Below are 19,316 nucleotides of genomic sequence, written 5' to 3'. Positions count from 1 at the left end.
TAGCTATTTTGATATGGAATGCCAGTTCATTTTGCATTGTTGTTTAACTGTGTGTCAGAATAGGGCCTCATTACTATAGACTGAAGTGCTTTTCTTTTTGTGAACATTATGTTTTTTTTGGAGAGAGAGGAATATTATTTTTGTTGTGCTTTCACTAAACCATACTTATGTTTGTTGTAAAGGAGTTGCCAAAGCTTATGCCAATAAACAGCACGGTCCAAAGAACGCCTGTGTCCACTCGCCTTTACTGTATAACATATATCTGTACATATCTTACCCAAAGTACAAGAGACACATAATTGCCACTAAAAGAAAGAAAATTTACCGAAATATGTGTGGAGCACAAATAGCAATTTGCATTGCATTGTGAATACAGCATAAACGTCTCACAACTACTAATTCTCCCACGTCCCAAGAAATAACATGAGTATGGAACGGCGCTGCCCCCAAGCGGCATTCTCTTCACTCTTAATGTCCGTAAATGGCCTCATTGTAATCTGTTTGAGGCAATATGCGAGCAGGTCATTGAGTGCAGGCGTTAATTGCGTCAAATATTTTAACGTGATTAATTTAAAAAATTAATTAATGCCCGTTAACGCGATAATTTTGACAGCCCTAGTATGTATATATATATATATATATATATATATATATATATACATACATACACACACAGTGGGGCAAATAAGTATTCAGTCAACCACCAATTGTGCAAGTTCTGCTACTTGAAAAGATTAGAGAGGCCTGTAATTGTCAACATGGCTAAACCTCAACCATGAGAGAACGAATGTGGGGGAAAAAAAAGAAAATCACATTTTTTTATTTTTAAATAAGTTATTTCCAAATTAGAGTGGAAAATAAGTATTTGGTCATCTACAAACAAGCAAAATTTCTGGCTGTCAAAGAGGTCTAACTTCTTCTAACGAGGCTCCTCTCGTTACCTGCATTAATGGCATCTGTTTTAACTCATTATCGGTATAAAAGACACCTGTCCACCTGTCAGTCACACTCCAAACTCCACTATCGCCAAGACCAAAGAGTTGTCGAAGGACACCAGAGACAAAATTGTTGACCTGCACCAGGCTGGGAAGACTGAATCTGCAATAGGTAAAACGCTTGGTGTAAAGAAATCAACTGTGGGAGGAATTATTAGAAAATGGATGACATACAAGAACACTGATAATCTCCCTCGATCTGGGGCTCCATGCAAGATCTCACCCCGTGGTGTCAAAATGATAACAAGAATGGCCAGCAAAAATCCCAGAACCACACTGGGGGACCTAGTGAATGACCTACAGAGAGCTGGGACCACAGTAACAAAGGCTACTATCAGTAACACAATGCGCCGCCAGGGACTCAAATCCTGCACTGCCAGACGTGTTTCCCTGCTGAAGAAAGTACACGTCCAGGCCTGTCTGCGGTTCGCTAGAGAGAATTTGGATGATGCAGAAGAGGACTGGGAGAATGTGTTATGGTCAGATGAAACCAAAATAGAACTTTTTGGTAAAAACACAGGTTCTCGTGTTTGGAGGAGAAAGAATACTGAATTGCATCCGAAGAACACCATACCCACTGTGAAACATGGGGGTGGAAACATCATGCTTTGGGGCTGTTTTTCTGCAAAGGGACCAGGACGACTGATCTGTGTAACGGAAAGAATGAATGGGGCCATGTATCGAGAGATTTTGAGTGAAACTCTCCTTCCATCAGCAAGGATATTGAAGATGAGACGTGGCTGGGTCTTTCAGCATGGCAATGATCCCAAACACACAGCTAGGGCAACAAAGGAGTTGCTTCGTAAGAAGCATTTCAAGGTCCTGGAGTGGCCTAGCCAGTCTCCAGGTCTCAACCCCATAGAAAATCTGTGGAGGGAGTTGAAAGTCTGTGTTGCCCAACGACAGCCCCAAAACATCACTGCTCTAGAGGAGATCTGCATGGAGGAATGGGCCAAAATACCAGCAGCAGTGTCTGAAAAGCTTGTGAAGAGTTACAGAAAACGTTTGGCCTCCATTATTGCCAACAAAGGGTACATACGTAACAAAGTATTGAGATGAACTTTTGGTATTGACCAAATACTTATTTTCCACCATGATTCGCAAATAAATTCTTTAAGAATCAAACAATGTGATTTTTTTTTTTTTTTTTTCCCACATTCTGTCTCTCATGGTTGAGGTTTACCCATGTTGACAATTACAGGCCTCTCTAACATTTTCAGGTGGGAGAACCTGCACAATTAGTGGTTAACTTAATACTTATTTGCCCCACTGTGTATATAAATATATATATATATATATATGTATGGCGGAAAACACTCTGGTGACTTAAAGTTCCGCTCTGAGACCCCCAATTTGGCCAACTTTCAAAATTGTCCGATATGCATGTGTGATAAATCATTGGGAAGCTTAAAATTTCAATTTTCTGGGGGCAGAAAAATTTTGAACAGGAGGGCATTTAAAAAAAAACGTTTTTTAAACAGCAAAACCCTATCTGGAGGTGATGGCACGCGAGAGCAGAATTACAGACGCCATGACTTTAACGAGATATTATCGCGTACTTACCTTGTTTCGATCCAAAAACTCCATGAAGCATGTATCACTGAGTGTCAAGTCACAGCTGTGAATGGCTACAGCTGGATTTTTTTGGCGATTATATGGGTGAAACATACTTTTGTGATACACTGTACGTAGCTAGTTTTCAAATGACTTTTTATGCATTGTATGTGTTTTTAAAAAGAACTTTTTAATATAGTTTGTGTTTTATTTAAGAATAACAATTTATTGCATTTGAATGAGTGATTTATTAGGAGGTATTGTCACTATATTAGTGGTTGAATTGGTGAAAAAAAATTGGCAGTAATATCGCATATCGGCAGTAATTTATGAGACAATATATCGCCTCTTGACATTCTTCTGCTGCTTCGCTACTGTGCAGACGTCTCTCTGCTTTGCTCCTGCTTCTCAAGCTTCAATCATCTTTTTAATCATTGTTAATCACCTCTAAATTACTCACCAAGTCTTGGAATTTTCTTTTAATCTTGTTTATATTTAAACAAAGGCTTTTTGAGCATTTTTGAGCCTTTTAAAGTGCTTTTTTTGTCTTTACTGGAACACAAGTCTGCCTTATCGCGACTGGAACTGAGAAATTCGGCTAACGGAAGCTAAGTAGCAGCAACATGCCTCCCCTGTCAATGGAGGATTACCACAAACTGCTCCAGAAGATAGCACTACTGGAAACAAAAATCTACCGGCTTGAAATGAATATGGAGGTAAATGGACAGCTCGGGAATGAAACCACTCTGCCGATTTCCCAAAACAGCGAGGGGGAGCCAGCCTACAGAATGCAAACAAACACCATCGAGACTCAACGGGACCCTGGTCAATATCTCACTAAAACAATCAGTCCTCCCTGGAATCGGCTTGGTGCAAAGTCGAAGGAATACAACTCGAGAAGTCGTTTGTCAGGCAGAACCCAGCACTGGCAGATTTACGATGAAAAGGAATGGCCACCGCTGCAGAAGACCACGTCTTCTACCCCAGCACCAGAAAGAAAATTATCACAGATCAAGGCAACAACAAAGGCTCAAAGCAAAGTGCCTCAAGCAGCTGGAATTCCACTGAAAAATAGATTTACGCCACTCTCCGAGACTCCTGACCCAGGTAAAGTTGGAACACCCAGCTCGAAAGAGAGGTTCGATGCTAATGCATGTGCTAGCAGGATACAGAGAAAGCGACCCACTGGGCCCCGCACTCTGATAGTGGGCGACTTTGCTGTGAATGGAATAAAACACTTTTGTAGCAACTATGCCAGAGTATGTTGTTTTAATAAAGCAATGGTGTCTGATATCTCACAAAATATCCTGAGCATTGCTGCTCAGCATCCAACAGCCACTACTCTGATAATACACACAGGAGCCCTCGATATTGCGAAGCAAAAATCAGAGCTTTTAAAGCAAGACTTCACTGAACTGATAAACAAAGTCGGAGCTTTAAATACTGAGGTGTTTTTCAGTGGACCCATACCCGTGCCCAGGCTGTGGGATGAAGGTTTCAGCAGAGTGATGATGCTCAACAAATGGCTCAAAGCTACATGCGCTGGACAATCGATGTATTTCATTGACAATTTCAACATATTTTCAGGGCGCAGGCATCTCTTTAAGAACGATGGCCTTCACCTAAATAAGTCAGGAGTGCGGTTACTAAGCAGCAGCATGTTTTATCTCTTGAGGCACAGACAGTCTGCTTGTCTCAAGGAAAGCAGGCAAGCTGTCCCAAAACACCTGATAAACATGGAGGCTGGTGAGCACGCAGGATCAACGTCTCCTCCAAAAATGGAGCCTACAGTCGCTGAAGTGGAAGTGACTAAGCCAGCCCTGCCAGGCTGTGACCAACCCTCCTCTGCAGAGGCTCCACTGCCTCAACGGGAGGAGACCCTGGTAGCAGGTGATCGACCCCTTTCAGACGAGACCCAAGAAGTGGCTCCATCAGCTCAACAGGAGGAGAACCACCCGACCGTGCAATCCTCTGCTGACGAGGCCCCATCCAGTACCAAATCCTCACACTCCAAGACGCCACCACTCTGCCGACTCAGTTAGGCTAAGGCCTCATCAAAGCCTAAATCCCCACAGTCCCGGAAGCCACCCCGCCGACAACTTAGTTTGGATGGAATAATGAGTCAACCTGGTTGGGACTCCATGGATCTAGATAGCAAGGTTAACCAGTCTATTGATCTCCTCAAGTTCATGTCTTCGCTTCCACCCTGTACCTGTCACACCCGACAGGTGCCAGGGGAAGATGGCAACAAACCAACCAGCCCCCTCTGGAATTCTCTCGGGGCAAAGCCAAAGCACTACAACTCTGGAACTACACGGTATTATCCTTCTATGGAGGAAGCCATGTTTGTGACACCAATATGATATGCACCGGGTCCAGGCTGTGACATTACAAAGACTGTTCTGTCCCAGCAAAAGCCGGGGCCCTATGGAGTACAGTCTGTATGCTCAACAATCCCAGTGGTGATAAACAACAAAAAAGGGCTAGATTGGTGAGAAATAAAAAATGTTCAATCAACTCTGCCAACCTGTTAAGCATAGTATGTCATTCCCAAAACTCGCCAGTGAATCCAGTCTGGAATCTGCAATTGGCTCTACTAAATATCAGATCTTTAGCTGGCAAATCTTTCTTACTTAATGATTTTATCAGCAAACATAACCTTGACATGATGTTCCTAACAGAAACTTGGTTAGACCAAGATAATGGCTCGACAGTTCTGATTGAGGCAACCCCCACAAACTTCAATTTCTTTAGTGCGCCAAGAACCCATAAGAAAGGAGGTGGGGTTGCCAGTCTGATCAGGGACAGTTTTCAATGCACGAATATTTCATGTGGTCAGTTTGATTCCTTTGAATATATTGTCATTCAGCTAAAAAGCCCTTGCAGAGCTGCCTTGGTAACAATTTACAGACCACCAAAGTATAACACAATGTTTTTTGATGAGTTTACTAAAATACTGTCTTCTGTCTGCATGGACTTTGATTGTGTTGTTTTAGTGGGTGACTTTAACATTCATGTTGATAATCCTGAAGAAGGATGTGCTAGAGAGCTTTTAAATATTTTGGATACATTTGGTTTATCTCAGCATGTCACAGTTCCAACACATAACAGAGGGCACATACTGGACTTAATAATATCCAAAGGTCTTAACATCTCAGAGGTCACAGTGAATGATGTTGCACTGTCTGATCACTACTGCATTGTGTTTAAAATGACCTCCCCTGTCCATCCTCTGAAAAGGGAAAGAGAGGTGATTAGGAAGCGTTACATAAGTGATAACACTTGTGTGTTATTCACACAGGCCTATGCCTCACCATTAATCCCTACAACAGCTCCAGTGGAAGAACTTGTAAATAGTTTCAATTCCAGTGTGATGACTGTAATTGACACTATTGCCCCGGTTAAGACAAAAACTTTGTCAAGAAAGAGGTCACCCTGGAGAAATGCCATACTAGCTTTAAAACAAAAGCAAGATTGTAGACGAGCAGAACGCAGATGGCGAAAAAACAAACTCCTAGTTTTTTATATCTACAAAGAGTCTTCGCAAATACAACCAGGAACTGAAAAATGCTAGACAGTCATATTTTTCAGAGATCATTAGTAGAAACACCAACAATACTCGAACACTATTTTCTGTTGTTGACAAACTGACAAACCCACAAGCATCAATATCTCAGGAATTGGCATCTGAAGTGTCCTGTAATGATTTCGCAGCATTCTTTACACACAAAGTACTAAAGATTAGACAGACTGTGTGCAACTCTAGATTAACAATTGGTACACTAAATGCCTCCCAAAATGTCCCCCACGTCAATCTTAGACAGTTTAGCCTCTTGGACTATGCCACTTTAACAGAAATTGTGTCAAAATTAAAGCCCACAACATGCTGCCTTGACATCCTTCCTTCAAACTTTTTCAAAACTGTTTTTCATTGCATAGCCCAGACATACTTCGGATTATAAATACTTCTCTCCAAACAGGAGAGTTTCCACAGACTTTAAAAACTGCAGTAATAAAACCTCTCCTAAAAAAACTAATCTGGATGCCTCAACCATTCGCAATTACAGGCCAATATCAAATCTGACATTCCTGGGGAAAATTATCGAAAGGGTTGTGTTCGAACAGATCCAGACTTTGATGATGCAAAACAATCTTTTTAACTCATTACAGTCTGGATATCGGCCACAACACAGCACCGAGACCGTGCTTATCAAAGTCCTAAATGATATTCGTCGGAATACCGATGCAGGCAAATCATCTGTTCTGTTACTATTGGATCTCAGCGCCGCATTCGACACGGTTGATCACAACATACTACTCAGCAGATTGGAACAGTGGGTAGGGCTTACTGACACTATTCTTCAGTGGTTCACATCCTATTTACATGATAGGGATTTCTTTGTGTCAATCGGAAACTATCAGTCAGAACGAACCAAATTCACGTGTGGAGTCCCTCAAGGGTCAATTCTTGGACCACTCTTATTTAACATCTATATGCTTCCGTTAGCTCAGATAATGGAACAGTATGACATCTCCTATCACGCCTATGCAGATGACACACAACTGTACATTTCTGTGTCCCCACATGATTATAGTCCCTTAGTCTCCCTGAGTAAATGCATTCATCAAATCAATGAATGGATGTGCCAGAATTTTCTCCTTTTAAATGTGGAGAAGACACAGGTGATAATTTTTGGGCCAAAAAAGGAAAGGTCAAAGATAAGCAGGCAACTTAGCACAATGTCACTTACAGCTACAAATAAAGTCAGAAACCTTGTCGTAATTATTGATTCAGACCTAAAATTTGATAGCCATCTAAAGTCCGTCACTAAATCCGCTTATTACCACCTAAAAAATATAACCAGAATTAAGGGGCTTCTGACTCAACAAGACATGGAAAAACTTATGCATGCATTCATTTTCAGCAGATTGGACTATTGCAACGGTATATTTACAGGTCTTGATAAAAAATCAGTCAGGAAGCTGCAGCTAGTACAGAATGCTGCAGCCAGAGTCCTCACAAATACAAGGAAGCTGGACCACATTACACCGGTTTTGAAATCGCTACACTGGCTTCCAGTGAGTCAAAGGATAGACTATAAAATGCTACTTTTCGTCTACAAAACACTTAATGGCCTTGGACCAAAATACATGCTTGACTTGTTAGATTCCTATGAGACCTCTAGACCCCTAAGGTCGTCTGGAACCGGTCTTCTGCATGTTCCAAGAACAAAGCAGGGTGAGGCAGCATTTAGTTATTATGCTCCTCACCTCTGGAACAAGTTACCTGAACGTCTGAAGTATGCTCAAACTGTTACCTCTTTTAAATCAGGGCTAAAAATGCTTTTGTTTAGCACTGCATATCCATAACTGGCTATATATTTCAATCTACCTGCTTTCTATTCCTCTTGTGCTTATCTCCATTGCTGATTTCAATTATTATTAGTAGTAGTAGTTTTTGTTTTATTTTTATTTGTTTTATTTTTATTCTATTTGTGATTAAATGCGATCTTTTGTCTTGGTTTTTACGTTGTATTGATTTAAATGTGATTTTTATGATCTTCATGTGATGTAAAGCACTTTGAATTGCCTTGTGTTGAATTGTGCTATATAAATAAATTTGCCTTGCCTTGCCTTACTAAAATGTTTTATCGCGGCAGGCCTAGGACATACTTTAATAGCCTTTAGTCGCCTCCCTTTACCTTCGGGTGGGTCCTGATTGTTGTGTGTGCTGATGCATCAAACAGCAACTCTGAGTACTCAACACTTTTGGAGTCAATGGAGGGGGTGCTGGAGAGCATCCCTTCGAGAGACTCCTTTGTTTTACTGGGGTACTTCAATACTCACATAGGAAAATATATGATTTAAGTTACAAGTTTGTAAATGTACTGTCATGGTTTTTTGTTTTTGTGGGGTGGTCATTTTACCCGCTGAAACCATTTGCGTTTAACAACAGTTGCGATTAATCATTTGTTTCTTAACAGTTTCCACTGGGACTCCTAGCCGTTTTGAACATCTGCACAAGGCGACTTTTGATAACGTGACTGTGTACATGGAAAAGAAGCAGCAACGACTGGAGGAACAGCAGCAGAAAAGGAAAATGGAACAGAGAGACGATGGCAAGAAAAAGAAAAGAGGTGTTGAGAACTGTGAAAGCTTTGTCACCAACATGAATTAACAGACTTTTGCAACAATTTTGCTGCTTGAGGCATGATGAATTTCGGTCTCGTGGAATTATTTTTTGGAAGATTGTTATTTGAAGTCCTGAAAATAATCATAGCATTGTAAAGGGTCTTTAGTTGCTCAGTGCATCTGAATTTTAGTTTATTCTGTTCCAAACTGGTAATCGCACTCTTGGACTTTAAAATCTGTAAAACATTGTAAATAATAACAAGCTGTTCATGGTTTACGTACAAAAAGTCTCTACAAATAAATTTGTGGGGAAGGGGTCCGATCTATTTGTTTGATAAGTTCGTAATTACTATCAGTGTCTCTGTCAGAGTGGTAATTTCAAGACATTTCGGCTGCGTTCAGACTGCAGGCATATCTGATTCCAATCGGATCCCTACTCAAATATGATTTTTAGGGCTGACTGTTCACACTATTTTTAGCAAGTGTCCAAATCATGTCAAATAGACAACAATATCCTCAGTGCAGTTGAGTTATTTCACTGAGTAAAGACACAGTCAGCAGCATAGACTCCACCATGAATGTTGATCTCTAGCTGTAGCGATGATGTGCCATATTTTGCCCTGTTTAAAAAAAGTTTTAATCATGTTACTGCTCCACCGTGCCACCTTTATAATGCGAATTATTTTTAAATAAGAATAACGTAGAACAATGCTTGTCTTTATTAAATGCTTCATTGAGTGAGTCCACTCAAATCCACTCAAGCTGCTAAAAACAGCCTCTCACTTACACAGTGGGTTGCCACAGCACTCTACCGCTAGTGTTTAACAAGCTAAACAATGACTGACACGTTTGGGCTTTTCATCGTAGAGCTACCAAACTCTCCTGGCAAGATCAAAGCTACACCCATGTAAATCATCAAGAGACAAAGAAAAGCAGCAGGAGGGAGAGTGAGCGGCTGTACGAGCATGAAGCAGAAAAACATAAATATGTATTTAAAGGGCAACTGAAGACCTTTCCGGATTTCGGTGTAACTTTACGAATATAAACATTGGACGAGTTCGTCAAAACAACCATGACATTATCAACATGTAATTGCAAGGATAATTTGCGTTTTTTTTTTTTTTTTTTTTTAAAAAGAGTTTTTTTGCACTCCGTTAATGGTCCCTTCGCAAACCCGGAAGTGTGACGTAGATTCCCCGACGCAACAGAGAAGACTATCCACAGCTAGTATAGCAGCAACAACGATGTCAGTGATATTTCCACCAAAGGTAACCATTCAGGATCGCTCTTTCGTGATGCTACCGATTGCAAAGGCTCCCAGGAAAGATGAACTACAATTAATCCCTACATGTTTGAACCTGAGGCGTCAGATGAAGGCGATTTACTTGACACAGCAGATGTCGTAATGACGCCAATTGACAGCTCGACACTTCACGAACGGGAGAGTGAGTGGTAAGCCTAAGTCCAGCATCGTGATTTTTTTATTTGAGAGAATGCGATTACATGGTTGTATATTTTTCCAGGCTCTCCACATAGCTAAAACTGGATATTAGGTGATGGGACAGCTCCTACCGATCGAAATATGGTAAAGCTTGCCCAAATGTGGCTAAATGAATGATATGTTATTGATTTTTCAAAATAAATACAAAATGATTTTATTTTCCAGGTGTTGCTGTAAACTGTCAAGTAATTACCCTTCCAAGAGTATGCCTGTGTCGTCAGGAGATCCCAGACGTGAGCGCCAAACTTGAGGAGGCTGAAGCACTGACAGGGGCATGAATTACATTAAAAAAATAAAACAATAAATTGGAAACAACATTGACATATTTTGTTGACTGTTTAATGTATTCTATTGGTATATAATATATTGTAATTATATTACATTCTGAAAAAATATTCAATAGGCCACAATAATAAATGATACCAGATTTATGTTGAATCAGCATCAGTTTTCGTTGTCAGATTGTGACACAACATGTTATACCAAGCACACAATGGCACACATCAAAGAACAAATTTAGTAAGCAATACAGAGTTTGGATAGCAACGGACTAGCGCAACATTGAAAAATGATAATGGCAGTGGGGAAATATGTACTCTTTTCTGTAGCATTAAGTGTTTTCTATACAAAGATAAATCATTATCATTAAAATATGAAGGTAACTAGACTTTTAAAAAATGTGTACTGTATATATGACTAGTTTATGATTTCATGTCATCAAAATTTGCTACATTTATTTCTCCTAAGTCATCGTCATCTGATGTCGCAGACGGAAGAAATTCAGCATCTGGCAGGCCTCACAGGATCTCTTCAGTCATCGTTGGACACCGCATCACTTCGGTCATCATATGACTCGACCCACTCTCTCTTGATTTTTGGAAACTGGGTGGGGACTGACTTGCAACGCTTTTTTCATCGTCTTGAGGGTTTCCGCCGCTTAATTTTTTATGTTTGGCTTCCTGGAGAAAAAAAACTCACAGCAGCATGAAAATATTGGATGAATCCTAATTTTAATTTGATAATTTCTTGGTGATCAAATAATAATGCTTTATATTTACCCTGTGACAGGTCAAAAAACAACGAGCCAAGGACCTATTTGGTGCTGGGGACATTTGAATTTACATAATACTTATTGATATAGCAATAAAATCACATGAGTAGACCTGTCCGCAAACCTATCTACTTATGCCAGGGCAACAGCAACAACAACAAAAATGTCGCGCTTCAACAAACAGGCAGTAGGAGTCCCCTTCGTTTATCAACAGAAGTGCATCAAATTTTAGAATCAGAAAGGTAAGGGTCTACTTACGTCTTTGTAAAACCAAGGTTGCATTGTAGGTTTTCAAAGCTGTCGTCGCCGAAATGATGAAAACAATGAGCCGATTGAGGACCTGTATGCATGCTCACAAAAACGGTCCAAACCTTTGCAGGAGATGTTTTTTTGGACCTCTTATAGAGTCGAGAGTCTTCCTGTGAGCAATTCATCGCTACACATCGCGATGGCATGACGAATCTCGCGAGTAAAACCCAGAAAATGTTTGCACTATATGGCGAGGATAGCATGGTGCTATATTTCCTTGTTCAGAGTGGTGGCGAGGCTCTCTGGAAGTTACGTAATCAGGTAGCGGTCGACAGGGCGGCTCGTCCCTCGTTGCTATGGTGTTGCTGTGGCCATAACTCAAAAACTACGCGGTCAATTATTATTATTTTTTTTTAATGTGACTTTTTGAGACCGTGAATGATGCATTTAATACAATTCAACAGAGTAAAACACTCAAGCGAAATCCGAAAAGCTCTTCAGTTGCCCTTTAAATTAAAAACCCGATCCTTTTCACCAGATTCCAATCCTCTGAAAAATGGCGCGATCGGCTCCATTTCCGATCACGTGATCGTATCAGGACATCCCCAGTCAGAATCCATCTGAGCGGTTCAGACCGAGATGCATCTTGTCCATAACAGATATGAAACTATGTACAGTGGTATCTCTACTTAGGAAATTAAGTGGTTCTGGAAGTAGTTTCATAACTTAAAAAATTCTGTAAGTAGAGACCCGTTTTCCATGTAAATGCCCTAATCAGTTCCAAGGCCCCCGAAATTCAGACATAACTCATTTATCATGCATAAAAATGCATCAAACCATGTAACAAATGCACTGCTGGCCAAAAGTATTGGCATACCCTGCAATTCTGTCAGATAATGCTCAACTTCTCCCGGAAAATGATTGCAACGAGGGGTGCACGATATCCATTTTTTGAAACCGATACCGATAACTTCCTGCTCCTCAAAGCCGATACCGATATCGATAACCGATAATAAATATAAAAACTGTTTAAAAAAAAACAACAAAAAAACTATAAATATATAATTTTTAGAATGTATATTCACCCAAGTTTTTGAACACCTGGAGGTTTAAAAAAAAAAAAAAAAAAAAACTAGTGGTGGATTCAACATAGTTTTGCCTTTGACCTCACCAGATTTTTCATAATGACATGAACATTATTATGAACAAAGCAAAGACAAGAATAGTCTTGACTTCTAATAAAGTGCCAATATTTATTTTTTCAAATACATATAATTTGAGTCAATCACAATCAATTAGTCAATATAATTTAAGATGTGTTTCCTGAATAATGAGCACTGAACTAAAACATAAACCCAACAGGTATTGTGCTTTGTCATCAAATAAAACTAGTTGGTGCTACAGGAGAGGAGACTGTTGTGGTCTTGGTCAATGGAACAACTTTCTTAACCAGGGAGACAGGTTAGGACAGCAAGCCTATCAATAACCAAAAGGCCTCTCAATAACTTACTAACTTATAACTAACACTGTAAAATGCAAACATTATGTTGTAAGGTTCATCACTCATTCCTCATAACAAAAATATGGTAGAGCAAAAAGGATTAATGGCTTTCCTTATAATAATATCAATCTTTAAAACACCATCGAAGCGATTGTCATCTTTTCAGTGGCCTTTTAAGATGTGTTTCTCGCTAGCCGTGTGGCACACTTGAGCGTGACGTCACAGAAAAGGAGCGCTTGCTTTACAAACGCACACATCCCAATCCACCGACACTGTGCCAAAAAATATTACAGTACATGTACGGTGCGTTTGACTTCTGCACTTCTGAATACACTTCCATAAACAACAAGGCTTGGTCTTTTTCTTGCTTTTTTGGGAAGACACTTGTCTTAATATTGTGAAAGTACAACAGAAAAATAGACATATTCAATACTCAATATACAACAAACTGCACAATACATTTATATACACAACTATTATATGTAAAGCATAGCACACCTTAAGAATTGGCTGGCTTCTATAACACAACTTATGAAGTTCTGTACATATGACCCTTCACCAGAGAAGTAAACATATATTGCACATGCATATGTTATAGTAAACATAAAATACTTAGACATATATTTCCGAGGCGGAAAGCATTCACGATTGTCAATGCTACCGCTAGACACCGCACTGTGTAAATGAATGAGCTTGTGAGCAAAACAAAAAATAGATGCAGCGAATTATTCTGACCGGCAGGTGGCAGCAATGCCCCGCAAATGGTCAACTGATTTCCCATTCTGGTGTGTAGCGCAGCACAGCACATACAGTATTATCGGTCCAATTAATAATGTTATTGCATTTATTGGGATGACGTCATAATTCCTATTATCGGACCAATAATTATCGCGCACCAGTAATTGCAACTACAAATGCTTTGGTAGTAATATCTTTATTTATTTTGCTTGCAATGAAAAAACACAAAAGAGAATGAAAAAAAAATTACATCATTATCATTTTACGCAAAACTCCAAAAATGGGCCGGTGTTCTGGAGAATGGGTAGGCTTTGTCTAAGTAGGAGCCCCGTTTTTGACGGCTCATTAACTCGACCGCGTGGACTATCGATGCAAGGTGTCCCATCGAACAAATGTAGCATACGTTTGACACGTTTATTTAGGTACTGCCACTGACTGTCGAAGCACTAATATTAAAGATGGGTAGGGTTGGGACAGTTTATCAGGCTTATAATGTCCTGTAAATAACGTTGCAGTAGCATAGGTACTGTATTTCAACAGGTTTATAACATCCTTTAAATAAGACTGTCACTATAATCAGCATATTTTAGCAGGCTTATAAAGTCTCTCGTAATGATATTCTACTACGATTAGCATTTTTAAAAGGCTTGGCACGTCCTTTAACGGTTTTGCCTTTCTCTGCCATTGACAGCTGAAGACGTCCCATGCGGTGTTTGAGACTGCGGTGAACTGAGCCGCGTTCTGTTCAAGCCAGCCGCACTTTCTTTTCTGTTGCGTTTCTCTTTCAGGTTTTATCGCACAGTGACAGATGGCGTACGTGCCGAAACATTCTTCTAGAAGCAGAAAACATTATTGTGACGTCACATGGAAGAATAGCTCGATAACAGAATCGGTTGTCTGTCGCACCTGAGAATGTGGGATCGAATCCCGCTTGAGGTCTTTGAATTATTATTTTTTTTTTCTCAATAAAAAAAAGAATGATGGCTCAATAAAAAAAAGAATGATGGCTGCCTGATAAATAAAAACACTGTTAAAATAAAAAGTTTAAAATCAAGCATGCTTTTTCTGTACTTGTATCAAGTATATTGACAGATCGTATTCAATTTGTGGTAGGATTTAACGAAACAGATGGAAAATGTGTAGCTGTCTGAATGAAAAAAAAGAAAAATTCAGAAACAGCAAGAACAGGACTACAAATGTACACTGATAATGAACAAAAAGGTCAAATGACCTCACAGCTACTTAAGTTTTAATCAAGTACATTTATTAACAACCTATACATAAAAAAAGGGAAAACTAAGAGGTGTGCCTTGAACACCAAGTAAAGTACTTCAACCTCGCACTGGTTTGAGGTCAAAAGGTCAAATGGCCTAGGAGCTAATGAAGTTTGAAGCTAGTCAATAATTTAAAAAATCATAAAAAAAATTTGGAGGCATAAATTGGAAAACTAAGAGGTGTGCCTTGAACAACAAGTAAAGTATGTCAACCCTGCACTGGTTTGGGGTCAAAAGGTCAAATGGCCTAGGAGCTATTGAAGTTTAAAGGTAGTCAATAATTTAAAAAATCATAAAATTTTTTTTGGAGGGATAAATTGGAAAACTAAGAGGTGTGCCTTGAACACCAAGTAAAGTACTTCAACCTTGCACTGGTTTGAGGAAAAAGGTCAAATGGCCTAGGAGCTATTGAAGTTTGAAGCTAGTCAATAATTTAAAAAATCATAAAAAAAATTTGGAGGCATAAATTGGAAAACTAAGAGGTGTGCCTTGAACACCAAGTAAAGTATGTCAACCCTGCACTGGTTTGGGGTCAAAAGGTCAAATGGCCTAGGAGCTATTGAAGTTTGAAGCTAGTCAATAATTTAAAAAATCATAAAAAAATTTTTGGAGGGATAAATTGGAAAACTAAGAGGTGTGCCTTGAACTCCAAGTAAAGTATGTAAACCCTGCACTGGTTTGGGGTCAAAAGGTCAAATGGCCTAGGAGCTATTGAAGTTTGAAGCTAATCAATAAATTAAAAAATCATTAAAAACAATTTGGAGGCATAAATTGGAAAACTAAGAGGTGTGCCTTGAACACCAAGTAAAGTACGTCAACCTTGCACTGGTTTGAAGTCAAAAGGTCAAATGGCCTAGGAGCTATTGAAGTTTGAAGCTAGTCAATAATTTTAAAAATCATAAAAAAAATTTGGAGGCATAAATTGGAAAACTAAGAGGTGTGCCTTGAACACCAAGTAAAGTATGTCAACCCTGCACTGGTTTGGGGTCAAAAGGTCAAATGGCCTAGGAGCTATTGAAGTTTGAAGCTAGTCAATAAATTAAAAAATCATTAAAAAAAATTTGGAGGCATAAATTGGAAAACTAAGAGGTGTGCCTTGAACACCAAGTAAAGTACTTCAACCTTGCACTGGTTTGAGGTCAAAAGGTCAAATGGCCTAGGAGCTATTGAAGTTTGAAGCTAGTCAATAATTTAAAAAATCATAAAAAATTTTTTGGAGGGATAAATTGGAAAACTAAGAGGTGTGCCTTGAACTCCAAGTAAAGTATGTAAACCCTGCACTGGTTTGAGGTCAAAAGGTCAAATGGCCTAGGAGCTATTGAAGTTTGAAGCTAGTCAATAATTTAAAAAATCATAAAAAAAATTTGGAGGCATAAATTGGAAAACTAAGAGGTGTGCCTTGAACTTCAAGTAAAGTATGTCAACCCTGCACCGGTTTGGGGTCAAAAGGTCAAATGGCCTAGGAGCTATTGAAGTTTGAAGCTAGTCAATAATTTAAAAAATCATTAAAAATTTTTTGGAGGGATAAATTGGAAAACTAAGAGGTGTGCCCTGATCTCCAAGTAAAGTACTTCAACCCTGCACTGGTTTGGGTTCAAAAGGTCAAATGGGCTAGGAGCTATTGAAGTTGGAAGCTAGTCAGTCAATTAAAAAAATCATGCAAAATTTATAAAGAGATATTTTGGAAAACTAAGAGGTGTGCCCTGATCTCCAAGTAAAGTACTTCAACCCTACACTGGTTTGGGGTCAAAAGGTCAAATGGCCTAGGAGCTATTGAAGTTTGAAGCTAGTCAATAAATTAAAAAATCATAAAAAAAATTTGGAGGCATAAATTGGAAAACTAAGAGGTGTGCCTCGAACACCAAGTAAAGTACTTCAACCCTGCACTGGTTTGGGGTCAAAAGGTCAAATGGGCTAGGAGCTATTGAAGTTGGAAGCTAGTCAAAAAATTAAAAAATCATTAAAAATTTATAAATGTATAAATTGGAAAACTAAGAGGTGTGCCCTGATCTCCAAGTAAAGTACTTCAACCCTGCACTGGTTTGGGGTCAAAAGGTCAAATGGGCTAGGAGCTATTGAAGTTGGAAGCTAGTCAAAAAATAAAAAAATCATAAAAAATTTATAAAGAGATAAATTGGAAAACTAAGAGGTGTGCCCTGATCTCCAAGTAAAGGACTTCAACCTTGCACTGGTTTCGGGTCAAAAGGTCAAATGGGCTAGGAGCTATTGAAGTTTGAAATTTGTCAGTCAATTTAAAAAATCATGAAATATTTTTAAAGAGATAAATTGGAAAACTAAGAGGTGTGCCCTGATCTCCAAGTAAAGTACTTCAACCCTGCACTGGTTTGGGGTCCAAAGGTCAAATGGGCTAGGAGCTATTGAAGTTGGAAGCTAGTCAGTCAATTAAAAAAATCATTAAAAATTTATAAATATATAAATTGGAAAACTAAGAGGTGTGCCCTGATCTCAAAGTAAATTACTTCAACCCTGCACTGGTTTGGGGTCAAAAGGTCAAATGGGCTAGGAGCTATTGAAGTTGGAAGCTAGTCAGTCAATTAAAAAAATCATTAAAAATTTATAAATATATAAATTGGAAAACTAAGAGGTGTGCCCTGATCTCAAAGTAAATTACTTCAACCCTGCACTGGTTTGGGGTCAAAAGGTCAAATGGGCTAGGAGCTATTGAAGTTGGAAGCTAGTCAAAAAATTAAAAAATCATTAAAAATTTATAAAGAGATAAATTGGAAAACTAAGAGATGTGCCCTGATCTCCAAGTAAAGGACTTCAACCCTGCACTGGTTTCGGGTCAAAAGGTCAAATGGGCTAGGAGCTATTGAAGTTTGAAATTTGTCAGTCAATTTAAAAAATCATGAAATATTTTTAAAGAGATAAATTGGAAAACTAAGAGGTGTGCCCTGATCTCCAAGTAAAGTACTTCAACCCTGCACTGGTTTGGGGTCAAAAGGTCAAATGGGCTAGGAGCTATTGAAGTTGGAAGCTAGTACAGAACAAACTTTATATTATTGCCGTGGCCAGATCAATAAGTTAAGGGTTAAGGTTATCTAAATGGTGTCTTGCATGTATTACGGAGAATGTTACAGTCCAGAGACAAGCAAGGACAAGGCCTTTTCCTTAAAGCAGACCCACGATATCGATATATCAGACCCATCCCCCACTACAGTGCATGCAAATAAATACAATTTTGAATTTAAACCCACTTATATCCTCGATTTATAGGGTGAAAATAGCAGAACATATGAATGATGCATCATAATTTTTGCGCAACTCAAATGTGGAAAACACATTTTGACTTCATGGGCTTATATGCATTAACCTATTACCTATAGGCCTACAGCTCGCTCGCTAATGACATGATTTATTAAAGAACATTGTGTTAATGAACACTTTTGACATAGATTAATTGCCTGGGTTTTTTTTTCAAATTTTATTTGGCATTCCATATTTTATTTATATATTTTATTTTTTGTTTTGAGTCCGATTAACCCATTCAGATTTATAATGTATATAATAAACATGAGCAAGTTGTACTGTGTTCCTTTTCATATTTAAAGGCATTGGATTATTACAAGTAACTATATAACTTTTTTTTTTTGATTGATGAATCCCAATGACAGCCTTACTTTACTACTGTAAACTACTACTTTACTACTTCACTAATGTACTGTACTTGCTTCAAAATCTAGATTAAAGTAATAAAAGTAAAAGATACCACCCACTCCAATCATTTGGGTAATTCCTATTTTACTTAATTAAAAAATTATTTACTTTATTAATTCATTCAATAATTCGTTTCGTTTCAACATTACAGTTAGAACATAATGGAGTCTTGCATGTAATAATGTACACTAAAATGAAATCCACAAAGGCATCCAATTACATTGGAAAACCATAATGTGCAACACGTAATTAAAAATACAATTATAACATTTCAATAGTAACTGTCAAGGTATTGGAATCTTCTCAATTATTTTTTTGTTCCAAGACGTAAGCAAAACCCAAACATGTCAAATTCTACTAGGTGCAACTTTCAAATAACGGAAGAATCCTCCCAGCCTGTAGACATTGTAATAATAATCAAGTCATTAGTTTGATAGATGATTACTTGTCATTTAATCTTTTTTTTTTTTTTTTTTTTTTAAAGAAAGAGCTGTGAATTGTAAAGGGTGTGTTCACTTTATCATTTCATTTCATTTCATTTGTTTATTTCAGGCCGTAATTTTCCTTGTCAAGACAGCAAACATATACGGCTCTTATAAACATATAACACAAAAGAGCAGCAAAACTAACATAGCAACATCAA

At 38.6% G+C, this 19,316-nt stretch overlaps 1 protein-coding gene across 7 annotated transcripts in view; it reads left to right on the top strand.

The window, feature by feature from the left end:
- wdr4 (WD repeat domain 4) overlaps positions 1-14,453 on the top strand; it is a 36,858-nt gene extending 22,405 nt beyond the window's left edge. Inside the window, exons 10-11 of one of the 7 annotated variants that reach the window (XR_009066325.1) lie at positions 8,534-8,686; positions 10,930-11,085. Coding sequence is in view for 6 of the 7 variants with exons in the window: in XM_057852377.1 (XP_057708360.1) it covers positions 8,534-8,686; positions 10,952-11,034 (236 nt within the window). In the remaining variant the exon portion in view is untranslated. The other 6 variants (XM_057852374.1, XM_057852377.1, XM_057852373.1 and 3 more) reach the window with 6 other exon arrangements.
- The last annotated feature ends 4,863 nt before the right edge of the window (positions 14,454-19,316 follow it).

Source organism: Corythoichthys intestinalis, chromosome 12 (genome assembly GCF_030265065.1).
Source record: "Corythoichthys intestinalis isolate RoL2023-P3 chromosome 12, ASM3026506v1, whole genome shotgun sequence".
Taxonomy (NCBI): Eukaryota; Metazoa; Chordata; class Actinopteri; order Syngnathiformes; family Syngnathidae; genus Corythoichthys; species Corythoichthys intestinalis.
This window is presented reverse-complemented; position numbering and strand designations above follow the sequence as displayed.